Below are 19,210 nucleotides of genomic sequence, written 5' to 3'. Positions count from 1 at the left end.
AGAATACAGCTTTTGAGTCACTTCCAAACAAATGGGAATGGTAAAACCTTTAACTCTTGATACTTATACTTGTTGAAACCAGGAGGCCTTATTTCTATTAAAGCTAAGAATTACAAACCACCCATGACATACAGGCCTTAAATTATTTCCTGACAAAAAGGATTTGTCAGAGAAGCTAAAAACAGATTTTCACCAAGAAAAAAAAAATAACTGCATTAAAGTGCCCAGCCTCCTGCTGGCCCATTCCTTCTGCTCAAGCTGAACTCAACTCATACCCTGCTTTCTTCTACCTGAAATTTCAAGAAGCAAAAGGACATGATGTCACCATCAGTCACATTGTCCAGGATGCTTTATCTCTGGTTCCTTATACCTGTGACCAGTGTTCACAGAGCAGTAAAGCCTTTTGTGGCCCTTCAATTCTTTAACCATCCTGGATTTGAGAGTGGAAAACCCCCTTGCCTCATCCTTCACTGGCCATATGTTCCCATCCACACAATCTCTGAACCTGCTTTGCCCATTAACCATACATGAAATTCAGTGCTGTGGAATCCATTCAATTGTTTCCTCAACTTCTTTCCCCAAAAATGACACCAAAGGATTATACAAAATCTGAAAAACAAAGAACCCACTATTTTGTCTATGTACTTACCAGATTAACAGTGATTTCTGACAGTCCAGATTGAGAAATGAGTCAATGAAAACCATTTAAAACTTTCAGTTGCTGGCCTGCCTAGTGGCGCAGCGGATTGAGCGCAGCACTGTGAAGCTGTCCACAGCCTCCGCAATGTAGGTTCGATTCCTGGCTGGCCAGGGAGATACCCACATGGCGAGGCAGACCTCTCCTGTTGACTCTACCTCTCCCCTCAGCAGTGTATTTTGGTTGTCTCCCTGTTCTCCCTGCTCTGTCTCTGGTGAATCCGCTAACCTTCCCGCACCTCTGGCCTGTACCCCAGCCCTTGTATAAAAATAAATAATCTTTATAAAAAATAAAACATTCAATTGCTGTAACCGGCTGCATAACACTGGAGCTCAGACCAAGGACCCAGAGCCCTGTGCTGGATTCCAGACCTACTCTGCCACATTTGCTGTGTGCCTGTGCTATCTCCCATTCTGTTAAGGGGGAATGACAGCAATTGCTAATACTCTATAATGTTAGATAATTAACACTATTTAAATGTTTGTGAAACAAATCCCTTGCCAGTCTAATTACCTAACCCGAAGAATCTACTCTTGAGCTGAGAAAGCATCTTCACAGTTAGGATAAAGCTATCCCTTCTAGAATCCTGACTTGTGGCTGTCTCCCTGGTAGATTTATTCTACACCTTAACATGAGGTTTTCCTGGTATTTAGAATTAGGGTTACTGCTCTCATGAGATTGACTGTCTTTTTTCCTCCAAAAAAATAGGAGGTGACATGTCTCCAAAAGAACACCAAGAGTTAAAATCCTACGTTAATCACCTGTACGTGATTGACAACCAGCAGGCCCTGTTTGAGCTCTCACACAGGATCGAGCCTCGAGCGTGAGCCCCACCATCCCACCTCACCACCTCACCTCCCCTGTAACTGCAGCACTTTGAGCTACGGGAATGTCAATGCCAAGCACGGTGCTTTCCTTTGAGAAAAGAAGTTTCTGAGTTTTATCAGTAGATTGCAAGACATATACAGGAAAGCCACCCAACGCGTGCTCAGGAGGGGATGCCAGCCACCGAAGACGGGGAGAGGCCTCTCCACAATGCTCTTACAACAAGAAGGCAGAGGAAGAGTCAGGAGCATTTTTGAAATAGAGAAGACTGATTTCTTATGGTCACACTGTTGATCCAGTCCAGTGGATGTGCAGTGACAAGACAAGAGATGTCTAGTGACAAGGCAAGAGACACTGTATTTCAGTAAGAGTGTGTGTGAAACCAGCCAGTTCGACTTTGCCTGTCAGATTACAGTTGACCGATTGTCAAAGAAGTAGTTCATTTGAACACCCAAGGAGAGTGATGGCATCTCTAGATTTCCAGGGAGTGGAAGAGGTCTCTGTTGATACAAACTAAGATATCACCAAAAGCCGCTTGTTTCAAGGGAGCTAGTAAGGACCAGCAGCTGGCATCCCTGCTGTGATTTCCAGAAGAAAAATGTCAAGGCATGCATTCCTTTGCATCCACAATCATTTATCGATGTATGCTTGCAGGTGAAATTCGTTTCTGCACAACTGATTTGCTACTAAGCAAGTTAGACTAAATTGCTTTGCCAATAAGGAAAAATAGTAATCTTTAAGAAATGAACTCATTTAGTTTCTGGGGATTTTCTTTACAGGTACAAGCAGGCTCTCATCTCTTACTGGGAACAATATGATTTTCAAAAAAGCACAGTGCCTGATACATTGTTGGCACTCAGTAACTATTTATTGAGGTGGCAGAGCCAAAAAGGTCTGCATTCTTGTGCCTGATAATGCCCTAGTGTTTTGCATGCCTTGGACAGGCTTGTTTTGCCCATGCTGTGAAATAAGAACAGCCAGCACAGGGAGGCTAAGTGGGATTTGATGTATGAAATCCTTAGAACTCCCTAGAGAAAATCAAGGTATTAATATAGTGGTGATTGTCCATTTTTCAGATGAAAAGCCCCAAAATATCCAAGTGGCTGATTTATGCTGGACGTGTAAAAATCCTGCTGTCCATCTCCCCACCACAACAGTGGGTCTTTCTATAATTTGTCTTTTCCCCCCTCCAAAGTCCATTTTAATTAATTGGGGCTCCTACAATAAATTAAACCTCTTGCTAGTCTCAAGGACCGATTAGAAGATGAAGATTTCCCTCAACTTACAAATGAAAAAAAAAAGCCTGCAGGCCACAATGTGATACCCTCCTCCTCCTGCCAACTAGATATTTGTCACATTGCTGAAATCCAGAGGCCTGGCTTCATGTAGTAGGCCCCTCCATTTCCTGCACATGTGGACCCTGTGCCCTTCTCACCACACCCGCCTGCTCATCTCTCAGACGCCCACCCAGAACTGCTTCCTTTTTTTGTCTCATCCACATCTTATTACTGAAATGTGTGTGATGCTTTCTGACACCTTTGTAGCTGTGCTTTTGCCTCGCCTCATGAGCCACATGGTGAGAGATCACTGGAAGGAATCACGTGGAGAAAACTTGGAATAAGACTTTCAAAGACTCACTTTGTCCCAGCGTGCAAAACTTCAGTCCTGAAAATTAACAGGGTTTTATATTATAAAAAAAGCACCATCCAGGACTGGTCCACTCAGAAATACCCAGGCTGCTGGATGTGGGAGAGAGCAGAGCCGATCAGAAGCAAGGAAAACTGACTCCTCTCTCTCAGGCTGATCAAATCCAAACCAGGAACAGCTCTTCCCCGGGGCAATTGCTGGGGGTGGGGCACATGTTTTGTCTTCTCTCAATTCTAGGGGGTAGCATTTAGCCGGCCTTGCCATGAAAGGCTATTGTGACATGATGTCTCTGTTTGGCAATTTAAATATTTTTTCACATTAGATCTACATTGCTCCAACTAAACGTATTTCAGTTGCTCCCATGAAGAACTGTTTCTCCATAGCATCCAATTCAGATATGTACACAGCCAAACAAAACCAAACACACATCACATCAAGACATGCTTTGAACAGTGTGGTCAGAGTGTGGGTGAAAGCAGGCTCCAGAGATGGTGCCTGGCCACCATTGCCTCCAGCCACGGTCATGGAACTCTCAGCAGCCAAGAGACAGGGATTTTGCTTAGTTTATATTTGCTTTTTCATCCCTGCCTTCTGAATGTCAAAATCCCCAAATCTTTCTGAAATTTACCAGCTGTCTCGAGAGATTTCCCAGACAGCAGTTCTAAGAAAATTCAACAATTTTGAGAAGACTTAAATCTGGAGTAAAAGAATTCAAGGCAGAAATGTGGGAACCAGATTTAGCTGAACACAAAGCTAAGGAATCTGAACTGCCCAATAATGAACGCACTAGGGGCCATCAGTGACCCTTCAGTCATTACTTACCCTGCCATGAGCTGAGTCATATTCTCTCTCCAAATATTGCTAAGGCCTCTTTGGAGTGGGTTTTGTTTTGGCTGAAAGGGTGGACCAGAAGACATGTAAGCTTCTTCCCAGCATTTAGAAAATCCCCTGTAATGCCACCTCGCCAGCAAGTAGTACACAGGCTCTTGGAAGTGCGCTCTTTTCACTGTAGCACAAGGCTCAGGCAGTCCTGCTTGTCTTTCTTCGGTTTATCAGCATTCCAGCAAACCAGACCTGCTTAGCAATCAACATAGGACAAGTTACTGTGCATTTTGTAGACAAAATGCAACCCTGCTAAATTTTAATCTCCCATATACATTTTCAGATGCTCCCAAAGCTATGGTGTTTTAAATTCATTTTTCATTACAATCCGTATAGTTGCCAAATAGTTGGAATGATAAATATCATGGCCTACATTCACTTTATTCTAGTATCACTAATTGGAGTTAGGATAAATCCATTTTCCTAGACCCCTGCCCACCAGCAGGTCAGCAGGAGCATACATTGCATTTGGAAGCAAGGGGAGAAAGGAAAATCTCACCACCACCCCCACGTTCGTAGGGAGAAGATGCTGCACCAGTGCAAACTGGCCTCCCAGCTGTGCAAAGAGGAAAATGCTGGTGACTTCTGGTCCCTGGAACTGAGCTCTTGCTGCTGCCCCAGCTCCAGCCCTGTCATTTGATTACAGGCCTCACAGACACCACAAATCCCAAACTTAGTGTTCCACATGCAGAGATCCCACGCTTCTCCGAAACTAGACAAAAACTTTAAAATGGGGAAAAGCAGACCCACTGAAGTTGTCTACCATGGATCTTCTTTTAAATGCTTCAAAGACATGTCCTTAAAATTTCAGCCTGCTTATTAACAAGTAGGCCATTTGCGCTGAAAACTGGTAGAGGAAAAAAGTTTCTAAAAATTGCCAAAAAGTTAGATGAAAAGTACTACTGTATAAAGCAAAGCTGTATATACTAAACGTTTTTTAGCAGAGTAATATTTATTTGCATAGCCTATTTATTGTATTCGTATTACACTGTTATTAAATACTGGGATGAAATCAACAACCTGAAGCAAGGCCTTCTTGCCTTTTAATGTGTCATTAATTGGGGCTGCTGTGACATTGTCAGCTTGCATTAACAATTAGAAGACAGAAAACCCGCAATCAGGGTGTCTACCTAATTCTCAGGGACTACACTTCGTAGTTTTCCACCATTATAAGAGCTGGTAAATATGAAACCTTTGTTGAATTACCAGAATTGCCATTAACAGTGTTTTCTCTATCATATTTCATGCTTTCTGCCTCTGTACATATGACAGTGCTGTGTATTTATCGACGCTAGTAAGCAATAATTTATATGTAAAAATGGCCAAGCAATATAAGGTGAAAACTTACATAAGTCACTGTTACCGTACCTTGTATTTTCAAGTGTTTTTTTAAAAACTGCTTTTCCAAATATAAGATTATGTCAAAGATACTACGCCTGCCTCTTAGCCTCCTGCTTCGCTTTGGCGTGTGTAGGCTGCATCGCCTGCATCCCCGCAGCATGTTGTGCACAGTTGCTTGGAGCTCAGAAGTCACTTGCTGAGAGCTACAAGTGCAGGAGAGAGCCTCTGGCAGCCCCTGGAAGTTGTCACTTGAGGCGCGACAGATCTAAACACCCACGCTGAAAAGCACATCAGTGTTCTCACATTCTGAATTTGGGGATTCCAGTCACCCTTGTGACCCATGCCCTCCTGGAGTAGGTTCTGGGGCCACATTCCTTACCAGCCCACATACTGAGGGCAGCTCCCAGCCCGGGTGCGACACCCTGGACTTTGAAGAGAGGCCCTGCCTGGAGAAGTGAGTAGACTCACTGTTCACTAAGTGGACTGTGTCATCCTCCTGACATCCTCCACCTGCCCCTAGGGGAGGACTTATGTCCTGCCCGCTGATCCTAATCATGGTCTTTGCCATGTGGCAATCCTCCCCACATGAGACTTCTGTATCCCATCAGGTTAAGCTCACATGTAGCCAAATATCTGGCTCTATCCAATGAAAATGGAGGGGGGAAGTGACCTATGCACCTTGTAATCCAAAGCTTTACCGGGTAGGCTATACCTGCCCTGTCTCTGCTGAGAGACCTGCAGTGTTCCAGTAAAGGTGCCCCCTCTATCTGGGTTTCCAGCGTATGCAGGACACATTTCTTGAATGAGAACTGAAACAACCTTGTTAGAAACCACTAAGACTTGGGAGTTGTTTGTTACCTCAGCATATTTTAGCCTAAGTTGACAAGTAGTCTCCCAGGAATGATAAACTTGATGAATGCCCTTTTCCTTGGTCTGTGTGGGGGCAGTTATATCAATACCTAATGGAGGACAGCACAGCCATGCAAGAGGCTTGTCTTTATATGGGAAAAGGTCAAGAAGATAGGATGATTTTCTTGGACTCAGTTTTCAGGAAGTGACATTTTTGTGAAATAAGGGAAAAACAGGAAGAGAGAGCAAACAGGGGTCATTGCCTTGAGAACAGACAGTGGGGAGCAGAGAGAGGAGGACCACCATCCCTACTGATTTTGTCATGGTCCCATAAGCACTTGGCCCTTGGGAAAGGATCGCAGAAGAAGGAGAATGGAAGCCCTCGCCTCCAGTTTCCGAAGGGAATGGAGAAGAAAGGAAACTCTCAGTACTCAGACAACTTGGGGTCTTCTGCATTGGGTGGCCTCTACTGAGATGTGTGAGGGTCCCTCAAACTCAAATGAGCAAACCTCAGGATGAACTGTATGTTCCTGACCTTCATGCACTTTCTACAAAATCCTGTTCCAGGGATCGAGACCCCATGTCAGGTATGGTTCTCCCTTGTCTCAGGTCTTCTGGGTCCCTGATGAGCCACTCTATTTGCTTCTACTCACTACTCCAGAAAATACTCCTCAAGCAAATAATTGCTCATGTATGGTGATCTTGTTTCTGAAGGCAGGACAAAAATCTCTCACTTACAAAGAGACAGCCAGCTCCTCCCAGAACAAGAGCAGAGCAGACCTGCTGTATAATGTGGTCTGAGGACCATGAAAGGCCCAGGATCCCTGCCCCAGCCACCCTCTGAGCTGGTCAATTTTCATATCTCCATTTTATTTCTCTTATGGAGACTTGGTGTTTACTCAGAAGGAACTTTGTCTACTTCTTACCCTACTACATCTCCTTATTTGCATCCCTTTCCTTGGGCCAGAGGGGAGGGGTCTCCCATGGTTGGGTCAGCGTTCCCCTGTGGCAATTTTCAGGACATTACTGCCACAAGGTTACTTCACTCTTCATGCGCAGTCACCACTGCCATAGCCCTCTGGGTCCACTGATTCACCCATTCTAGAGGTGAGGGTAGTTCTGGATCCTCTTCTTCCTGCACTTGCACTTGCACAGCCATGATGGTGATGGGGGAACTGCTTAGCCACACCATGTCACCATTCCACTTCTGCTGAAACCATACCACCTTGAAGATCTCAACAGGCTGGAACTTATCCCATAGGAAGTGAAGGACAAGACCCCTATTGTGGACAACCCCCAATGTCTCAGACTTCCTAACATCCCAGGTTTTCAACAGGGAAGTGGGGAGGATGGACAATGCCAGGCACCCCTGACAGCCTGGGCTTTTCTTCTCCCAAGACGACTCTTCAGCAGTCCCAGACACCAAGCCCTGTGTGCCTGAGATGCTCTGTGGGAAGTGGAATTGTTACAGGGCAACCCCAATATAAAACGGGTTGCCTGATGGTGGGTCCTCACCCACGCGCTTAAAGGGGACTTAAACTGCAGGCACACACTAAAAGTTAACACAGGTTTACTTACAGGGGAAAGGGAAATGAGGAAATGTACAACTCAGGGAGAAAAGAAGGAGATAAATTCTTAAATGTGTCCTACCCATTCTGCCGACCTGGAATCCCAAATGACCTGCCTGGCCAAGAGCACGAGCCAAGTGCCCAAGACCCCACTAACAAGACTGGTTTTTATTTACAAACAGAAAAAATGGCTGCTCAATTCCGCCCTTAGGTCCTCGCAACTTCCCTTTGGGGAATCATGGGATTTGTAGTTCGCAGTGTCTTGATGGAGTGGGGGTGGCATCCACAAAGCCTGTATGGAGTTTGCTCAGGACATCCTTCTCCCCTAACAGAATAGAGGCTTGGAGTTTCCCACATCGTCTGTACATGGTCGCATTTCTAGTTAGAGCTTGAGTGAAAACAATCACACTCTGGCAAAATCCCTGCAGATATCATCTTATTCTTGTCCTGACCAAAACTATATATATATATATATATATATATATATATATATATATATATATACTGCAGCAGAGAAGTTAAAGTCTCCAAAGCAGTTAGCCCACGTGAGAGACTAGAAGCAGTGGCAAGATCTTTCTACAGCAGCGGGCCTCGGGTAGCTCCTAAATCAAGTCCCTCTCCCAGGGAGCACCTTCTACAGGAGCAATGCCACCAGCCAGCCCTCCAAGCCAGAGAGCTATCTCCCCACCCCAATACCCCTTGTCCATCAAGTCCACCAGCTGCTCCCACCCCACTTCCATCTATGAACTTAGACCCTTGCTGTCCCTTCTCTTCAGTCATTGCAGTAGCCTTCTACCCAGTCCCCCTACTGCTAGTCTAAATTTCTCCCCATGTAATCTCCAAACTGTCCTCAATTTTTTTTTTGCTAAAACACAAATCTGATCATGTTTTACTTCAGTTAAAAAAAAAAAAAATCCTTCAGTAAGTGCCTCCCAGGCTGTAAAAACAAACCTCAGTGGCATTCAAGTTCTTCACATTCCAGCCTCCATTTACCTGTCCAGGGCCAAGGCGGTCAGGCAGGTGTCCCCAGGAGAATCTTATCTGGAGGTTAATCGATTCCTACTAATGGAAAACATTTGCTAAGTAACTGTGAGCCTTATTTGCTCTTTTTGAGGTGTTCAGTCTTGAAGCCAGACTGATGAGAATACACAGCTCTGTGTGTGTGTGAGTAGGGCGGAGGAGACCAGGCCTCCAGAATTGCCTGAGGTTAGTGAGGGCTTTCCCTTGGCCAGAGGCGTGCAGACAGCCCTGCGCCTGCTATAAGGCAGTGGCCAGACAAGGGCTGTGCGGGACACCTCGGGTTCCCTTCCAACCCCTGGAAGAAAGCAGGTGTAGATCTGTGATTGTCAGAGTTAATTAGTTTAGTTTTGTTTTTCTAAGGAAGTGACTTGGTTGGTGTGGGAATAAGAACTGTTCGTGCTCCTTTGTATTTAGCTGACCCAGGCTTGGCCTCAGCGCTGGAAGGGAAAAAGGCAGTGGGAGGGGCCGGAAAGGATACCTCACCCCTTCCCTGTCCTGTGCCCGATGCTGACTCCACAGTCCTGCCAGGGTGGGATGCCTGTGATAAACAGCCAAATAAAGATCCCTGGAATGGGGAAGGCAGGGCCTGCCTCCAAGTACCCAGCCTGCTGCTCCCTCCCAAGGGTCAGCTGTTGGCCAGCTGTCACTGTGTGCTGGCTCCAACCATCTGGCCGCACCAAGACAGATCTCCACAGCTCCCTGCCTGCATCCAGCCCTCAGGTCCAGCCAATCTCTTCTCAGCCCCCAGGACCTTGTTCCTACCTACTAAGCAAGTCTCATCCACCCCAAAGCCGTCCTGGATGACCCAACTGAACTCTTACGCCTCCATGAATTCCTACAGCAGGTCCCACCCTTTACTCTTTGGGGAGCCACCCTGCCTTGTCTTGCTTCCCAGCCATCATGGGCTGCCTGGATGGTGAGAAAGAGAGTAAACAGTTTAGCCTCTGAGCAGATTGGGCTCAGGCATTTAAGAGCAAGAATTGGTGAATCTTTCCACCTTCATCTTAGCAGCTGCTTAGCACCTCATAAAACAGGGCTTAAAATGCTTACTACCTTACAGGGTTGTATGAGCGAATCGAATCGCATAAGGGGCTTAGTATAATGCCTGCCTCATAGTAGGCATAACTAATGATGATGTTGATGATGATGGTGATGATGGTGTTGGTGGCTATGGTAATGAATCCTGCAATCATGCCAGAAGCTTTGCACCAACATTCCTACTCCACTGTGGGTGAGTTACTTAACTTCTCTTATCAGTTCACTCAGTTGTCAAACAAGATAAGTAGTAACCTCTTTGCACCAGGCATTCTCCAGAAGCAATTGGGCCATGTGCACAAAAGTGCTTTCTCAGGCCCGGCCACAGTGAGATACGAATAAGAAATTTTCTTTGAATCCCCAGAACACAACCACAGCTCCTCAAGGTCTGCTCATCAATCTAAGCAGCCATCTGCATATAGCCTGCTGGGGTGATACTGGTGTTGGAATTAACATTAATATGGGAAGCAAAAAGGCTGGTCAGACCCTGAGCCTGTTCACGTCTTCCCATCTGGAGTTACAACCTCTGTGAAGCCCCAGTGAAGCTCCCAGGGGTGCTTTTCCTTACCCTGCCACCCCTTTCCCTCTTACCCCACTGCCTGACTAGGGCCCAGAACTCCCTGGCAGCCAGGCAGCAGCTCCACCCCACAAGCTTGTGCTTCCTAATGGTAACATGGAAGCATAATTTTAAAAAAAATTTGGGGGGGCGGGCGGGCGGTGAATGATTTGTAATATAGAATTCTATAACCATTAGCCATTGACAAAATTTTTAAATAGATTATAAACCTTTTGGAGGGCTAGTAATCATAGAATTACTTCTCATGCACTGACTCTTACAGTTTTGACATTGTATTCCATTGAAATAAGCAAATGGTCCTCCCCCAGATGTAAAAACAGTGCCTCTGCTTCCTCATCTGTGAAATAAATGAGCATTGAATTTATTCATATATGTAGTATAATTTGACTGGAATTTACCTGTGCTAGATATTTGAAATGATAATGCTGTAGACTCTGGCTTTTGAACCAAAGCAGGAAAATGATCGCAGGAATCTGACAGAGAAAATCAAGATCAGATTTTAAAAAGCAGATGAAAGATTAATGAGCATCATAATTTCTGACTGAGAGCAGGGTGAGTGCTCGTTGTACTGTAGTTGTGTCTTCTGAGACACAACTGAGGTTGGGGAAAATTTTCTCTGGTGTTATTTAGAAGTCAGTCGATGCAATCACTAGAGGGCTGACCCTAGACTCTTCCCTGGGCTGAGAAGTTCCCTTTGTGAGACAGAAGTGAAGGAAAGGCTGGAAGAAAGAATGGGCTGCTCATTCTGGGCCTCAGGTTACATTGCCTGGTGTTTTTCTTTCTTAAATCAACCAGTCATCAATAGAGGCGATCAAGTTAAAATAAGTCCTCATAGGGTGGGCCATCTGGCATCACTGCGGTCCTTATAAGTACACTAAGTTTGGAGACACACACAGGGAGACAAACAGTGGATAAAACATGGATGAAACATCCAATCCTCCCCTCCACCCCCAGAAGGGGTGAACCCTGCTGACACCTTAATTCGGACTCCTAGCCTCCAGAGCTGTGAGACAATGCATCTCTGTTTCAGCGACCCAGATGGTGGGACTTTATTATGGCAGCTCTAGCAAACTAACAGAGCCTTGCTGGGAAGACCTGAGGGGAGGAAAAGCCAATCATGCAAATATCAGAGAAGAGCATCCCAGGCAGAGAGACCCTCAAGTGCAAAGTCCCTGAAGGTGCACTGGGAGTTTCTGGGCCCATAATGAGCCTGCATGTCTGCAGACAGTCCGCAAGGTGAAAGGAGAGGCGGCAGATGTCACAGAGCCTGGGTGTTTCTCTAATGCAGAGGAAGGTTTGGGGCAGAGAATGACATGATTTGAGTTGTGTTTCAACATCACTCTGGTTGCTGATCAAAGGACCAAGGGGGAAGCAGGAAACTTATTAGAATAAATGCAAAAAGACACCATGTGGCTTCCTCCAGATGGTGGCAGTGGCCTGGTGTGGTGTATAGTAATTTTGGAAGGTCAACCTGAGAGCCTTTGCTGGTGGATTGGATATAGAGAAAGAAGAATTAAGGTGATTTTCAGTGGAGAAACTGAAATAATGAGATTCCCACTAACTGGAAGGAAAAAGACCTTGGAGGTAGCAGGTTTGAGAGAGACTGGTTAGCTCAATTTGGGATGTGTTAGATTTGAGATGTCCAGCAAACATTCACCAGAGTTTCTTTACAGCAGCTCTGGCCTGTGTGCTAGACACCCTGGACCTTCAGCCCCATCCATATCTTGGGTTTTCACCAGGGTCAAAGCCAGAATGTGGTGCAGAGTAGACTTCAAAGCACAGAACACCAGTGAACACTGGACACTTCCTCTGTGAACCACATCTTCCTCTTGGGCCTCACATAGTTGTCTCCTTCAGGCTTTCCTTCCCAGGAGAGATGCAGTGATCTGAGTTGTCATTATGTCATCACGGACTCTGGAGGCAGCAGCTGGCGCAGATGAAACGCAGCTGCTCCAACACCCACAGTAAGATGCCTTCGAATCGAGCTTTTAAAAAGGTGGCCCCAGACTTTTCACTCAAACTTTACATGGCACAGCCAGAGACCCACTTTATCCTACGTGAGAAGGGACTTTTTTTAAATTTTTAATCTTGCGAGCGAGGAATTTTTTACCGACAAAGTACTTCGAATCAGGTGCTCCGTTGAGTGTTTGTGCACTTGAACAACGCCTTGACCGCTGTCGCGACCAAAGTGTGAGACGTTCGCGCCCTCTTGTGGGCGTGTGGGGATCCCGGGCGGGATTTAGGTCTCACTTAGAGATAATGCGCGTTCTGAGGGCCCTAAATCACCGGACCCAAGGGGACCCTGCTAGAAGCTGCCGGCGCGCTGAGAGGCAAGGCTTTATCGCTCCTTCTTAGAGGGTCGCCGCTCAGAGGGGGCTTTTTTTTTTTAAATAAATTTTATTTTTATATTCCCCATACAATTGCAACCCCCTTATTTTGACCCCAATCCCTCCCCTCCCCGACCCCCACACCCCATAGAGTGTCTCTGGTTTATAGTTGTTTGTTGATTTTGATTTTCACTTTCTTATAGTTATTCATTTTCCTGGTCCCTTATTTAAGTTTTCTAGATTCCTGCTATGAGTGAGACCATCCGGTATTTTTCTTTTTCTTTCTACAGAGGGTGTTTTTCCCGTCCTTTACAATACAATGCAGTCTTTTTTTTTTTTCCCTTTGAAATGCAGAAACCAAGGGAATGCGCAGGGGAAGGGCCGGGATTGGTGGGTGAGGCAAGTCCTCAATTCCTCCCCGGGTCCCGCCACTGGCTCTCAGAAGGAGAAAATCTCCGGGCATCACCCCCCCCCCCCATCTGACCCCGGCTTCCTTCTCCAGCCCCTTCCCCTGGGCACTGCTCCCCGCCTCCAGCCGCCGCCCAAGGGACACGCGTCAGCCCCAGGCAGGGGAGTAAGCCCCGCAGGCGCCCTGGTTCCCAGGCCCGTGGGCTCTTTCAACACTGATCTTGCAGGGGGGGCCGTGGCACTAGGGGGCGCTGTGCTGATCACGTCCCCGCGAAGCCGACGCGGTGGCTCTTATGGGGTTCGCAGCGCGGTGGGTGTGGTGTGGGCCGCATCCCACCGCTTGCTCCCCGCGGGGGGCTCTTCCGCACCGCCCGGGTCTCCCGGCAACCTGGCCTGACCCCTCGGGCCGGCTGTGGGGTCCCATGCGTTGGGTGCTCCTACTCCTGGGTACCCCTTTCCAGTCAAGCGACAGCCCGTGCACCGCTCAGCATCCCGCTCACCCCCACTGGATGGGCCCCCGAGACGACGGTGAATATTTTACCTGGGATATGTCAGCATTTATCACAAAACCAGGCACATGGCAGGTACTGGCGTGGCTGGGGAAGAGCGTTGGGGCCCATCGCGGACCCTGGGGCCGGACAGTGGGCTGCTCGGGTGCTGCGGCGCTTTCCCGCCTTCACAGGTGAGCCGGTCACTTCAGGTGCCCTGCCTGAGGCCTGAGGATCCCCTGAGCCGGGGGCCAGCGGGAGGTCTTTTCCGCCCCTCCCAGTCCTGGTGTCGTCTGCCCGTCCAAGGGGCTGGTAGCCTTCCAGCACATTCCTGAGCGCTTATTGCTGAGGTGAACCCGAGTTCACTTTCCCAGAGCCGGTCCAGGTAAGCCTCACCCTCGGTCTGTGCCAGCAGCAAACAGACGAGGGGATCCAGAACCACTGTTGTCACATTTTTTTCCTCGAGAGTCTGCGACACTGTAAACAGAGAGGGCTGCAGCAGACATTGGCTAAGCTGTGGTTGGAAACAGCACTCCCCTGTTTAGGGGAATCCTTGTGCTCTGCTCTGCTCAAGGTTCACCTCCCAACAGTTACATCAGTCCTGCCAGGGCTAGTCATGTCGTGGCTCACAGGTCCCATGGGGCTGGTTTCCTGGGCGCACAAAGCCTGAGCTTTGCTTCCCCCGCCAGCCTTTTGCAAGCCTCTGGAACACTCCCCCGCATGGCCTTTCTGGGTGGCCTGCAACCTGCTAGGTGGAGGTGGGCAAATATGAGACAGTTTCCTTTCCTTCTCTCAGCTTTCCCATGAAAATGCCTTGATAACAGATCCAGAAGGGAAAGTCATCAGCTGTCCTTCCTTTGGTCACTGGCAGTGGCCCGAGCTCTTTTTGTTCATTGAGACAGGCAGAGTTTGGGGCCAGGCTTCTCTGGAAAGGCCAGAGTCAAAATGCAGGGACCAGCCGTACTCTAGAGGAATGCATGTTCTCCATTGTGCACTGAGATTCCCATTCGCCTGGGGTGGAGGTTCCCCCAGAATCACATGGGTGGGTAAAGGCCAAGAAGGACAAAGCACAGATGCAACCTGGAAGCCAAGAGATGCCCAACAAAATGGAGACAAATGGCATTTCAGAGAGGCTCAGACAGTGGGCGTGAGGCATAGCAGTGCCCGGCTACTTAGTCTCCAAACAGTCCTTCATCTTGACGATGGCAGGTTGGTTTGCACCGGAGGCTGATGAGGGAGGGCCTGGTTGGGAGTGGGGAGGCTTGGTGAGAAGAAGGCTCCCCTCTGGGTTTCATACACGGTACTGCCCGCACTTCATGCTCCCCATGTGGAGGGCACTCTTTTAAAAAAATAAGTTCCCAAATTTAGGAGTTTTTTTTTTTTAAGTGGTACAAATCCTGGGAATTCAGAACTCATAGCATCTTCGGGTGGGTGATGAACAGCCCAGTCTTCTCTCACTGTTCCCTCTGCCCTTCCTTCACCTCACTCAGTGCTCTAGTAGAAAGAGCCCTGGGGTCTGTGTCAGGAAACCTGGTTTTTGTTCCCTGCTCCTCCTTCCATGGAGCCCTGGGCCAGTCATTTGTCCCCTCTGAGCCCAATTTTCTAACACTCTGTGACTATGCACGATTAGAGGGAGAAGATGTGGCTCGATTCATTCTGTCACCATGTTGTAAGTGTTTTCATTCTCTTCGGAAAGTCCACTCACTAGCCCATCAAATTCTTAATACATGCAGGAATCCCAACAGGCTTGAAGCTATAAAGTCGAATAAGATGTGGTCATGTCCCTGATCAGGCAGCACGCCATGGTGGAAGGAATACTGAGTTCCCATGGGGCATGGCCACACTCACTTGTGAACTTAGCTAACTTTTATTTTCTCTGGGCCTCAGTTTTCTCACCCATGTAACAGGGTTATTGTACTGGGTAACTCCATTTACCTGGGGCTGTAGAGTTTCTTGAGACATAGGACTTTCAGAGCTAAGATCTAGAAAGTTCCAGGACAACCATTATGAGTTTGTCCCCTAAATAAGAGAGGGATTGAAATGACACATAGAAATGGCCATGGAACAGGGCCCTGCATGTAACAATTGCTCTATATAGGCAACCCTCCTATGCCCCACAAGCACACAGATACACACACACACACACACACACACACCCCTCACAACATGCTAAAGGAACAATTGAAATAAACGTGGTGCGACTGAGGCAGCTCCTGGGTTCCTGTGCCCTGCAGCTTCCCTGGCTCTTCTCACTCTTGTTCAGAACAGGAATGCAGAGCTGTGCGCTGAAGAGAGGGTGGATTTTATTAGGTGAGGGGCAATGACTAGGGAGGTGCTTGCTATGCCTGAGGCATTTGTAAATGCACAAAAGCTTACAGCTCAGAACTCTGAAGGGTGTTCTGTGTGGCCAGAACTAAGTAGAAATGATCCTAAAGATAGGTTTGAGTCATATCGGAAAAACCTTATGTACTATTCTAACTGGTTTAGGCATCACTTATACTTTTTTTAAAGATTGATTTATTTATACAAGAACTGGGGTACAGGTCAGAGGCACGGGAGGGTGAGAGAATTCACCAGAGACAGAGCAGGGAGCAGAACAGGCAGATGAACTGAGGACACTGCTGAGGGGAGCAGTGGGCGAGGCAGGAGAGGTCTGCCACACCATGTGGGTTTCTCCCTGGCCGGCCGGGAATCGAACCCGTGCTGCAGAGTCTGTGGACAGCTTCACAGCGCAGCCCTCAATCTGCTGCGCCACCAGGGAGGCCCTAGGCATCACTTTTAAAGTCTCATCAGTGCCCGAAGAAGAAAGTTGCCATAAAAGAGGACCAGAAGGGAGGAAAGCACAGAACCCTGCTCCCCTCCCCCGCCCACAGAGGTGGCACCCTCCGACCAGCAGAGAGGAGGAAAACAACAAACTAAAACGACCAACAAGAACAAACTACGCAGCAAGCGGGACTGTGAGTGGAAAGGAACTATTTCAGCCATCACACCCCGTGAACGGGAGCTGTGGAGAACCCTGCAGGATCCGCAGCGGAGGTGAGCTCCAGGCGCTATTAAAGAGAGACCCCGCCCCCGGGGAGGAGACCAGCACCAGCACACAGCCCTGGCCCCCTGGTAAGCTTGCAAGGAAAAGCGGCGCGCTGGAAAACGAAGTGCGGATCCGAATCGGGATCTCGCGCGGAAAAGCAGTGCAGTTGAAAAGCAAACGCGGATCCAGATCGCAGCTGCCCAGGTCCCTGCGCCTGCGACCTAGGCTTGCGGGGAGACGCGTGGAGGCCCTCACTGAGTGAGCAGGAACCAGGCGCCCAGGCACGGGAGCAGGATTCAAAAGGCACCATTCCCGCGCCACTGAACTGGGCTACAGCCTGAGTCCTGGAACTGAGGGCTTTGGAACTGAGACCCGGGGCACGAAATTAGGGGCGTGGGTTCCCCACGACGGTGGGGCACAAGGCAGACACAGCACCCCAAAGCCGTTGAGGTTTACCCTACCATTCCCGCTCTATTCCCTGTCCCACGGGGTGGAAAATCAGCTCCCCAAGGGCTTCAGGAGAGATCTCTGGCGCCACCTAGCGACTTGAAGCCAGCAGAGGCGCCTAGAGGAGCCAGTGGCCAGCTGGGGAGTTAGCCCACGCCGGGCCCCTTCCGACCAGTAGTCTGAGCCCACAGGGGGAGCGAGCACCCACAGCCGGGGCAGACCAGGCACGCAGAAGAGTGTGCCTGAGACCGGACGCGCAGGGAGTGTGTCCCACATCACCATCTTAGAACAGGGACATTTCTTCAGTAAAGACTACCTGCAGAAGGCTTCCTCAGGAGCCAGAGGTGAGCGGGGGAAGTTCGCCCACAACAGACCCCCTCTGGCCTGCAGTCCAAGCCCAGAGGGGGAGCAGGAACCCACCGCCAGGGCAGACCAGGCGCACAGGGGAGTGTGTCCCCACATCGGCATTTTAGAACAGGGACCTTTCTCCAGTAAAGACTGCTTGAAACTGACAGATGACTCCTGGAGGAACCAGAGGCGAGCAGAGAAGCTCACCCAAGATGCCGGCCAGTCCCAACTACACAGTGTCCCAATGCATACGGCAAATTAGAAAACAGACAGTAGGGAGGAGAAGAACCACACGCAACCTAGCAACTCCACAGGGAAAAAGCACACCACAAAAAGAAAACCAGCCCCCAGATTGCAACGACAGTAACTTGGAAGAACTTCTGAGCCTTCCAGAAAGAGAATTTAAAATTGCCGTGATTAAAAAACTGACAGAAGTCATAAAGGAAAACAATGATATGAGAAAAATAATCAACAATCAGAAGAATGAAACTGAGTCCATAAAGAGGGAAGCAAAAGAAACACAGAAGATCAAAGAATTAATGGAGGAACTAAAGAACTCTGGGAAAAGCAATGAAAGCAGAATAGATGAAATGGAAGAACGAATAAGTACTCTTGAAGACACAGAAATAAAAAGAACCAAAACAGAAAAGGAAAGAGAAGTACGAAGGAAAAAGAACGAAGAAAGACTTCGGGAACTATCTGACTCCATGAGGAAAGGAAATATAAGAGTTATAGGAATACCAGAAGGAGAGGAGAGAGATGTAGGAACAGAGAAAATATTCAAAGAGATAATTGAAGAGAACTTCCCAAATGTGAAGAAGGAGCTGAAAATTGATATACAAGAAGCAAGAAGAACACCAAACTTCCACGACAAAAGGAAAAATACAGCAAGACACATAATAGTAAAGCTCCCAAGAATCCAGGACAAGGAAAAAATAATGAAGCTGGCAAGAGGGAAGAAACAGATAACATTCAAAGGAAAGCCAATCAGGCTGACATCAGACTTCTCCAAAGAAACAGTACGGGCAAGGAGAGAGTGGAGGGACATAGTCAACAGACTCCAAGAAAACAGATGCCAACCAAGAATTCTCTATCCCGCAAAGCTCTCCTTCCTCTTTGAAGAAAGAATATGGACCTTCCCAGACAAACAGAAACTCCGGAATTTCATTACAACTAAACCCCCAATCCAAAAAATACTACAAGGAGTCCTAAAGCCAGAACCTCAGAGGGACGAATAACAATGAAAGAAGGCCAAAAAAAAAAGTTATTAAAAGAATAAATAAATAAAATCAAAGGAAAGACAAACACAATGGCAAATACAGATGCTAACATATCAATATTAACTCTAAATGTAAATGGACTAAACTCTTCAATAAAAAGACACAGAGTTGCAGCCTGGATTAAGAAACAAAACCCAACCTTTTGCTGTCTCCAGGAAACACATTTAGCTACAAAAGATAAAAATAGGCTCAAAGTTAAAGGATGGAAAACAATCCTACAAGCAAATGGACCAAAAAAGAAAGCAGGAACAGCTATACTTATATCAGATAAAACAGATTTCAAACTCAAAAAGATAAAAAGAGACCCCAATGGTCACTACATTATGATCAAGGGGACAATACTTCAAGAAGAAATAACACTCATTAACATATACTCACCAAACGAAGGAGCACCAAAATATATCAGACAACTGTTGTCCTCTCTGAAAACAGACATCAGAGAA

General features: G+C 47.6%; 1 protein-coding gene across 1 annotated transcript in view; it reads left to right on the top strand.

Moving 5' to 3' along the window:
* The window catches only part of RAPGEF5 (Rap guanine nucleotide exchange factor 5), a gene marked incomplete at both ends in the record, with an annotated part of 218,864 nt that extends 217,340 nt beyond the window's left edge, over nucleotides 1–1,524 (top strand). The window contains one exon of the mRNA XM_084230165.1: nucleotides 1,406–1,524. Within this exon, the coding sequence (XP_084086291.1) occupies nucleotides 1,406–1,524 (119 nt within the window). The remainder of the gene's footprint in view (nucleotides 1–1,405) is intronic.
* Between the last annotated feature and the right edge of the window lie 17,686 nt (nucleotides 1,525–19,210).

This window comes from Talpa europaea (assembly GCF_964194135.1).
Source record: "Talpa europaea genome assembly, chromosome: 3".
NCBI lineage: Eukaryota > Metazoa > Chordata > Mammalia > Eulipotyphla > Talpidae > Talpa > Talpa europaea.
Note: the sequence above shows the minus strand (reverse complement) of the source record. Positions and strands in the feature narration are given on the sequence as shown.